At 40.1% G+C, this 10,436-nt stretch overlaps 1 protein-coding gene across 4 annotated transcripts in view; it reads left to right on the forward strand.

Annotated features, from left to right (window-relative positions):
* The first annotated feature begins 1,080 nt into the window (after positions 1–1,080).
* The window catches only part of LOC107752012 (protein ATP1B4-like), a 13,017-nt gene continuing 3,661 nt past the window's right edge, over positions 1,081–10,436 (forward strand). The window contains exons 1-6 of one of the 4 annotated variants that reach the window (XM_016567855.1): positions 1,601–1,740; positions 2,652–2,695; positions 2,797–3,019; positions 4,517–4,645; positions 9,286–9,399; positions 9,744–9,943. In XM_016567855.1, the coding sequence (XP_016423341.1) occupies positions 2,836–3,019; positions 4,517–4,645; positions 9,286–9,399; positions 9,744–9,943 (627 nt within the window). In that variant the 5' untranslated portion in view covers positions 1,601–1,740; positions 2,652–2,695; positions 2,797–2,835. The other 3 variants (XM_016567854.1, XM_016567856.1, XM_016567853.1) reach the window with 3 other exon arrangements.

The raw sequence follows: 10,436 nt of genomic DNA on the forward strand, positions 1-10,436 counted from the left end.
CCCATTTTTCTATTTGCATTTTGTTTATTTTACTGTTCACTCGTGCAGCTTGAAATTTATTTGACATACACCAGACTCATTTTAAAACAGTATAGCGCACCCATATTGTTTATATTGCTCTCTCTCTCTCTCTCTCTCTCACACCCACACACACATAAATAAAAATTATATCTGATGTGATGCAGAGTTCAAAACGTCTGCCTATAAAGCCATAGTTTGAGCTAGTTTTATGGTGACACTGCTTGCTAATTGCTGCTACCCACTGCGACATAAGATAGGCCTATTTCATAGGCTGGTGTATTTAAGTACGTGTAATTGAATGGAACTTAATGGATTCCTAGATCAAAACAAGCATTCACTACTACTTAGTGCTTGTTTGTTTGTTTGTTTGTGTAAAAATTAAGGAGAAAAAAACACTACATTAGATATATTGATCTCAATTCCTCCAGCCTAGTTATTTTGTCACAAAGTAAATGATTGCATTAGCTCGTTTCAGTCCTTGATGGTCTTTCTTTGAATGATCTGCTCTCTACCAAAGAAAGCAGAAAGAACCAGACAAGACCGAATTTTCCATGACGCGAGTTCTTTTCAGGTTTAAAAAAAACCAGCGGGTTCACGGAGCTCAACGTGATCTGTGTACAAATATTAGGCTTGATTAAAACTTTCTGAATTTATTACGCTTTTGACGCCAACGCAGACCAAAGCTGGCACATATTTCACACTTTTGCGTTCGTCTCTTTAATGAATTATGTAATGCGCGTGAATACTCTCTCCAGTTTAACAGCCCAGCGAGTCAATGGGGATTGTTTGGTGAAGGGTCCTGCATACTAAACCCCACTGTTCTAATGTGGTTGCTGATGCCGACTTAGTGATTGACAACGGCAAATGTAGATCAGAACAGAAACGTATAAAGCTGTGGGTCTTTGCATAGAGCTTGTTTCAGCAGACAATGAGACTATGTGGCGTGCGTGTGCAGAATTCCACACAACACTAAACGAAGCTGCTGCCAAAAAAACTCCACTTCGTATCCCACCCCCACTTTCCCTCTCCAGCTTAACTCCATTCACTATGATGCTCGACTCCTAGCGAGAAGCTCCTCCGCACCCGACATCCGTTGTAAGAGGAAACCTCAATGAAATTCAAGAACAAATCTTGGCCAGAATTAACGTTTGTACAGCGAGCGTGAAGTGAACCTGAAGACAGCGCCGATCAGTGCTTTCATCAAGACTTTATTTTGGGGGCACTTTTAGTATGAACGTTTTTTCCCCCCTAAGACTTTCCCGTCATTTTTCTTCACAGAAGACATCGAAATATTCTTATTCTTATCTAAATATAATTATCTAAAAAATAATCTTTTTTTTTTTTTTTAAACGAAAACAGTCTGAACAATTGTTTCACACAGTATTTGACTTTCTTGGACTGCTGCAGACTTTATTCGTGGGCTGAAATCTCGCAGTAAATCGCCTGGACCGCTCGTATATGTGATTGGTTTAACAAGTACCTTTATTCTTCAGTGAGAGATCATGGAGCGCGACTCTACCGCGGGAGGGGCGGAGGACCTGCTCCTGGAAGACACAGTTTCAAAGCTGGCAAGTGACCATAACCATAATGCACCAGACTTATGTGGTTACTTTTGATCAGGGCATTGTAATGACCATACCTGGCTGGATTAAGTGCTCGCTGCAATATATAGTAGTCAACAATATAATAGAACGCAGATAAACGAGGTATTACCCAATTGTAAGTAACTTCTTGTATCAATTTTTAAATTCATTACTGGTACAGTAAAACTGTATCACCCAAGTTTCACCTGCTCATCATTATTTAGGTCATTTAACATGGGCGATTATTATTCAATATAGTTAATATATTACATTAGGCCTATAGATATATTGTAGTAGAGGCATTTGAAAATCCCTCTGGTATCTTAAGGAGCTGTTTCTGCCTGAGCTGGGGTGCGTTTCCCAAAAGCAACTATGTTCGCAAGTTCCGTCGTTACCAATAGAGTTCAATGGAACTAACAACCAAAGTTAGCTAACGATGCTTTTGGGAAACGCACCCCTGGTTGTTAAAAATGACTTGTATTTATGTAAGCAGGTTAAATCTGTCATATTAAATAACACTGAGTAAAAATGAAGTCCAAAACTATTTACAGTTTTATGGCAACAAATAAGATTGAATTAACATGATTTAATGCATTAGGTATCATGAAGTAAAACGAACAATTTATATTTCATGTTCATTCACAATACAGTAGTAAATCTTTATACAACTTGAAATGTTTCTATATCGAAATTAATATTAACCTAGATTAAAAATTATTTTTTATTGTTAGTTAATGATAATAAATGCATTAACTAATGTTAACATACTGAATCCTTATTGTTTCCAGCTTAGAACAGTTTTTAAAAGCACATTTTATGTGTGTCTTGATATTGAGAATGAGAGTGTAACATCTGGCTGAAGAGTGACCCTGCAGATCTTTTGCAGCTGTGAGAGGTTAGATCTCCCAACATGGGTCAGCGAGTGTGTGGGTCCTCTTCTGCCTCTCATAGATCAATGGGATTGTGAAACGTCTTTCATTCACATTGCTTTCATGCACTTGCTTTTCACTTTTTTGAAGATAAATATTTGTCTAACTCTTCTCCTAGCCTTTCCTCTTTTAAGAACATCAGACAATATTATCGACATTAAAGTGAGTTTTTAACTATTTAATGCTTATTGCAGTGGTCTTTTTTACACTACTTACTATTGTGATTCAGAAACATACTTATTAACTTTCCATGTTGTCTTTAGCGTGCAGGATCACTTCACAAACACGAACTAGCTGAGGCCATGGAAGTGGAACAGGAAGGACTGGTAGAACATCAGCCTCTGGAGCAGGATGACCTTAACTTTGAGAAATGGAAGCCCAAGCCAAAGCCCAAGAGGACGCTGCATGAGAAAATCGACGACTTAAAGACTTACCTGTGGAACGCAGAGACTAAGGAGTTTATGGGCCGCTCGGGGAAGAGCTGGAGTGAGTAACAAGACAAAATGATATTTGAATGTACACAACAAGATACCCGTTTCAATGACAAAACAAAGGGCATTTGTCTGTGGGTGAGGGAGTGCATCCAAATTGTACTTGGACTGTAAAGTCTTTAATTAGTGATGTTCAGTCTCAGCAAGTGAGACTATTGCTTATTGTTTTTGCTCATTATTTTCCATTTTTAGTGGAGTTATGGGAATGAGTTGCGGGGATGAGGGGTGATGAACTGTGCTTCTGCTCGCTCAAGTGTGTGTGCATGTACACTCTGTCACTGTGGGTGCATGTGTGTGTGTGCGCACATGTCCAAGCTTAGTGTTTACATAGGTGCACAGATAGCTTAGAGACATCTTGACAAAAACAGACTGCCTGGGGAATGGTCCTCAGTGGGAAAGCGAATGTCACAGTCCCTTTGCTGGCCTGGGATCATATTCCATTTACCCCTACCGTGCTTTCCTCTCCCTCTTTCCCAAAGCCCCCTTGACCTCCAGATCTCCTCCAACACGCTCTCAGATCAACGGCACAACTTAACATGTAGCGTTTTTTTGTCCGAGCTCAGAACTTTTTTGGCAGCGAGCATTTCCTGAAGACGTCCGTCGATGACAGAGCAGCCAATCGCTGCCTCTAAATGTCCCGTTGCTAAGCAACACAGCAAATTCCCATCGGGACAATTGTTCTAAACAGCAATATGAACGTTTCCTGGGGGTACGGAGAGAAATCTCAACACACTTGAGCGTTTGTCGTGACCCGTGATGCAACATCTCCATGCTTTACATGGGCATGATATGATGGGGAATGTGCTGGAGGTGGATTAAATAAACAGCCGTAGTCTTCCTTAGCGCAGGGGAGGGGCTGCTGGAGTGCTGTGATGCATGTCCCATGAAAGGAGAGTGCAGAGGCCTCACAATGCCAGAATGGGGTGATCAGGCTCCTTGGAGCTGGCTGTGGCTCTGTATGGCTGCAAAAGACCGTCACTGTGATGGCAACCGGAGGTTCACTGTGTTCCTGAGTGAAAGGACAGCTGGGAGAATTTCACCAGGCTCAAACAGAAAGGCCTTTGTCGCTGGGGGACACAAGACGGGCTGCAGCTAGTCCCATTGAAATTGTCTGTGCAGCAAAAGCCGTTTAGTTTGACGGCACGTCCCATTTGATCAGCTGTTAATGGACTCTTAATTGAAAATTAAAGGACAATGGCTACACTATTTTTTTTGCTGGGTCTTATATGCTAAGTTTCATTGACTTTAGTGTCTTAAACACTTCCACAATGAAAAGGCTTAGTATTTGAATGGTCAACTGAATGAAAGATACATACATATAAGAAAGAAATTCCTATATGAAAAACTGTCCCAGTCTGATTGCAGTGGTGTGAGCATTTCACTTTACTAATACCTTTTTATGTGAATCAGTTATTCTACTAAAATATTTACAAGAGGTATCATCAATGAAATCTTGCTTTATTCATCAATATTTTCTTATCTTTTTTTCCAGGCCTTATTCTGCTCTTTTACTCAGCATTATACATTTTCCTTGCGGCCATGTTTGCTGGTTGTATGTGCTGCCTGATGTGGTCAATTAGTCCATATGCTCCCACCTACAATGACAGGGTGATGCCACCAGGTTGGAAAAAATTGCATTTTACTTTGTGAACATTCAAAGAGTATGAAAAAAGGCTGAATAATTATTGTGTAAATCTATTTAAAGGGGTCATATGATGCTTTTTTAAAGATCATTATTTTGTGTATTTGGTGTAACAGAATATGTTGACATGCTTTAATGTTCAAAAAACACATTATTTTTCAAATACTGTACATTATTGCAGGTCCTCTATGCCCCGCCTCTCTCAAACGCTTCGTTTTCTACAAAGCCCCCTCCTTTAAACCTCACTGTTCTAATGTGGTTGCTGATGCCGTACTTAGTGATTGACAACGGCAAATGTAGATCAGAACAGAAACTTATAAAGCTGTGGGTCTTTGCATAGAGCTTGTTTCAGCAGACAATGAGACTATGTGGTGTGCGTGTGCAGAATTCCACACAACACTAAACGAAGCTGCTGCCAAAAAAAACTCCGCTTTGTATCCCACCCCCACTTTCCCTCTCCAGCTCAACTCCATTCACTATGATGCTCGACTCCTAGCGAGAAGCTCCTCTGCGTCCGACATCCGCTGTAAGGAGAAAACTCAATGAAATTCAAGAACAATTCTTGACCAGAATTAACGTTTGTGCAGCCAGCGTGAAGTGAACCTGAAGACATCGCCTCAGTGCATTCATCAAGACTTTATTTTGGGGGGCACTTTAAATATAAAAGTTTTTTCCTAAGGCTCCCCCCTCCCCATTTTTCTTTACAGAAGACATCGAAATATTCTCTCATCTTCTTCATAATTTAAAAAAAGGCATAAAAAAAGTCTGAACAATTATTTCACACAGTATTTGACTTTCCTGGACTGCTGCAGACTTTATTCCTGGACTGAAATCTCGCAGTAAATCGCCTGGACCGCTCGTATATGTGATTGGTTTAACAAGTACCTTTATTCTTCAGTGAGAGATCATGGAGCGCGACTCTACCGCGGGAGGGGCGGAGGACCTGCTCCTGGAAGACACAGTTTCAAAACTGGCAAGTGACCATAACCATAATGCACCAGAGTTATGTGGTTACTTTTGATTAGGGCATTGTAATGACCATACCTCGCTGGATTTAGTGCTCGGTACAATATATAATAGTAAACTATATAATAGTAGGGTAGGCTATTACCCAATTGTTGGTGTAGTATCAATTTTTAAATTCATTACTGGTACAGTAAAACTGTATCACCCAAGTTTCACCTGCTCATCATTATTTAGGTCAATTAATATGGACAATTATCCATTAATATACTTAATATATTACATTAGGCCTATTGCTATATTGTAGCTAGTAAATGCATTTGAAAATTCCTCTGGTATCTTCAGGAGCTTTTTCTACCTGAGCTGGTTGTTAAAAATGTCTTTTATTGATGTAAGCAGGTTGAATCGGTCATATTAAATAACAAATATGACAGGTAAATAATAAATATTAAGTCAATTTCCTGTCAAAAAATAGTTTTATGGCAACATATTACATTAAGATTGAATTAACATTATTTAATGCATTAGGTATCACGAACAATTTATATTTCATGCTCATTCACAATACAGTAGTAAATGTTTATGAAACTTGAAATGTTTCTATATAGAAATTAACATTAACCTGGATTAAATATTCTTTTTCATTGTTAGTTAATGATTGCATCAACTCATGCTAACATACTGAACCCTCATTGTTTCAAGCTTTACAGTTTTTAAAAGCACAATTTATGTGTGTCTTGACATTGAGAATGAGTGTGTAACATCTGGCTGAAGAGTGACCCTGCAGATCTTTTGCAGCTGTGAGAGGTTAGATCTCCCAACATGGGTCAGCGAGTGTGTGGGTCCTCTTCTGCCTCTCATAGATCAATGGGATTGTGAAACGTCTTTCATTCACATTGCTTTCATGCACTTGCTTTTCACTTTTTTGAAGATAAATATTTGTCTAACTCTTCTCCTAGCCTTTCCTCTTTTAAGAACATCAGACAATATTATCGACATTAAAGTGAGTTTTTAACTATTTAATGCTTATTGCAGTGGTCTTTTTTACACTACTTACTATTGTGATTCAGAAACATACTTATTAACTTTCCATGTTGTCTTTAGCGTGCAGGATCACTTCACAAACACGAACTAGCTGAGGCCATGGAAGTGGAACAAGAAGGACTGGTAGAACATCAGCCTCTGGAGCAGGATGACCTTAACTTTGAGAAATGGAAGCCCAAGCCAAAGCCCAAGAGGACGCTGCATGAGAAAATCGACGACTTAAAGACTTACCTGTGGAACGCAGAGACTAAGGAGTTTATGGGCCGCTCGGGGAAGAGCTGGAGTGAGTAACAAGACAAAATGATATTTGAATGTACACAACAAGATACCCGTTTCAATGACAAAACAAAGGGCATTTGTCTGTGGGTGAGGGAGTGCATCCAAATTGTACTTGGACTGTAAAGTCTTTAATTAGTGATGTTCAGTCTCAGCAAGTGAGACTATTGCTTATTGTTTTTGCTCATTATTTTCCATTTTTAGTGGAGTTATGGGAATGAGTTGCGGGGATGAGGGGTGATGAACTGTGCTTCTGCTCGCTCAGACAAAGTGTGTGTGCATGTACACGCTGTCACTGTGGGTGCATGTGTGTGTGTGCGCACATGTCCAAGCTTAGTGTTTACATAGGTGCACAGATAGCTTAGAGACATCTTGACAAAAACAGACTGCCTGGGGAATGGTCCTCAGTGGGAAAGCGAATGTCACAGTCCCTTTGCTGGCCTGGGATCATATTCCATTTACCCCTACCGTGCTTTCCTCTCCCTCTTTCCCAAAGCCCCCTTGACCTCCAGATCTCCTCCAACACGCTCTCAGATCAACGGCACAACTTAACATGTAGCGTTTTTTTGTCCGAGCTCAGAACTTTTTTGGCAGCGAGCATTTCCTGAAGACGTCCGTCGATGACAGAGCAGCCAATCGCTGCCTCTAAATGTCCCGTTGCTAAGCAACACAGCAAATTCCCATCGGGACAATTGTTCTAAACAGCAATATGAACGTTTCCTGGGGGTACGGAGAGAAATCTCAACACACTTGAGCGTTTGTCGTGACCCGTGATGCAACATCTCCATGCTTTACATGGGCATGATATGATGGGGAATGTGCTGGAGGTGGATTAAATAAACAGCCCTAGTCTTCCTTAGCGCAGGGGAGGGGCTGCTGGAGTGCTGTGATGCATGTCCCATGAAAGGAGAGTGCAGAGGCCTCACAATGCCAGAATGGGGTGATCAGGCTCCTTGGAGCTGGCTGTGGCTCTGTATGGCTGCAAAAGACCGTCACTGTGATGGCAACCGGAGGTTCACTGTGTTCCTGAGTGAAAGGACAGCTGGGAGAATTTCACCAGGCTCAAACAGAAAGGCCTTTGTCGCTGGGGGACACAAGACGGGCTGCAGCTAGTCCCATTGAAATTGTCTGTGCAGCAAAAGCCGTTTAGTTTGACGGCACGTCCCATTTGATCAGCTGTTAATGGACTCTTAATTGAAAATTAAAGGACAATGGCTACACTATTTTTTTTGCTGGGTCTTATATGCTAAGTTTCATTGACTTTAGTGTCTTAAACACTTCCACAATGAAAAGGCTTAGTATTTGAATGGTCAACTGAATGAAAGATACATACATATAAGAAAGAAATTCCTATATGAAAAACTGTCCCAGTCTGATTGCAGTGGTGTGAGCATTTCACTTTACTAATACCTTTTTATGTGAATCAGTTATTCTACTAAAATATTTACAAGAGGTATCATCAATGAAATCTTGCTTTATTCATCAATATTTTCTTATCTTTTTTTCCAGGCCTTATTCTGCTCTTTTACTCAGCATTATACATTTTCCTTGCGGCCATGTTTGCTGGTTGTATGTGCTGCCTGATGTGGTCAATTAGTCCATATGCTCCCACCTACAATGACAGGGTGATGCCACCAGGTTGGAAAAAATTGCATTTTACTTTGTGAACATTCAAAGAGTATGAAAAAAGGCTGAATAATTATTGTGTAAATCTATTTAAAGGGGTCATATGATGCTTTTTTAAAGATCATTATTTTGTGTATTTGGTGTAACAGAATATGTTGACATGCTTTAATGTTCAAAAAACACATTATTTTTCAAATACTGTACATTATTGCAGGTCCTCTATGCCCCGCCTCTCTCAAACGCTTCGTTTTCTACAAAGCCCCCTCCTTTTTGATAAAGAATATCTCTTTGGTTTTGAGACTTTAGTCTTTGCAACTTCAGGGATCTTATCTATGCACAATCAGCTTGTAACACTCCAAAGAGAAAGGAAAACTTGAAATCGCATCATATGACCCCTTTAATTATTATTATTATTATTTTTAATAGAAATTATTTTGAAATGTATATTATTTAAAATCCCGCAAACCCAAGGGGGGATAAGTGTTTTGGGGAATGGATGGATGGATGATTTAAAATTACAATGGTAAATAATTTAAAATTAATAATATAATTTTTCCCCTTTAAAATACAAATTGTTTATTTAAATACTGTATATGTAAGTATTCTAAAATAATATATAAGTATATAAACACAATTCTAGTACATGAGCTTCATACAGTTATTCCTGTATTTTCACTGCAGTTCAAAATCTTCTGTTTCTCCCCCGGCAGGCATGACAATGTTTCCTCATGTAGATGTAGCTCATGGGTTTGACATTGCTTTCAATGCCTCTGACCGAAGCTCGTGGAGGAAGTATGCGAAAGCACTAGAAGCCCATCTGAAACGTAAGTCCTGGATGAGAGAAGTACTAAGGTTATTGAGTTTGGTTTTACACTCTTTAATAGGGAAGATGCGTTTTCTGTTCAGTGGGCACAGATTCAAATCGCTCCAACACGCCGTTTAACAAATCCTGCGGTCTATAGAAATACTGACAAGGAGGGAAACCCTTTTGTGCAATCAGTGTAACTGCTCAGTGCTGCCAGGGCCCCACTTTTTGTGCTGGCCTCTAAGTTGTAGAGGCCAGGCTGGGCAGCAGCCATTGTTTGGTTATTTTATGGTCTCTCTCTCCCTCTCTCTCTCTCTCTGTTCCATCTCTTTTATTACGGTTTCCCGCCATGGCTGTGTTCAGCCTATGACGATGGAGTGCAGGATAGGCGGAACATTAACTGCGAGGGAAATATGTATTTCAAGCAAGATGACTTAGAGGAGAGTGCCGAGCGCAAGGCATGTCAGTTTAAGAGGTCCTGGCTGGGTGAATGCTCCGGACTGAAGGACAGAGATTTCGGCTACTCAAAGGGAAGACCCTGCATCCTCGTCAAAATGAATCGGGTGAGATTGTAATAGAGATTATAATATACTGTACAAATATTATTTTGTTTGCTGAACAAAATCTCTCCAAAAACAGAATAAATAAAGCTCTGAAGCTCTAGTGCCATCTTGTGGTTAAAATAAGCAAAGACTAAATGAACAAATCCTGCCGTTAACTATTAAAGGGGTCATATGGTGCTTTTTTAAAGATCATTATTTTGTGTATTTGGTGTAACAGAATATGTTGACATGCTTTAATGTTCAAAAAACACATTATTTTTAAAATACTGTACATTATTGCAGGTCCTCTATGCCCCGCCTCTCTCAAACGCTTCGTTTTCTACAAAGCCCCCTCCTTTGACAAGCGCAGTCTGCTCTGACTGGCCAGCTGACCCAGTGCATTGTGATAGGCCGAACACCGCAAGCACTCGTCGGAAATGTAACACCCCTTACCATAATCGCGAGCTTCATCTTTCAAAATAAATGTAAAGACAGAGCCCGAAAGGGGAACAGA

Source organism: Sinocyclocheilus rhinocerous, unplaced genomic scaffold (assembly GCF_001515625.1).
Source record: "Sinocyclocheilus rhinocerous isolate Xijiao unplaced genomic scaffold, SAMN03320098_v1.1 scaffold662, whole genome shotgun sequence".
Classification (NCBI taxonomy): Eukaryota; Metazoa; Chordata; class Actinopteri; order Cypriniformes; family Cyprinidae; genus Sinocyclocheilus; species Sinocyclocheilus rhinocerous.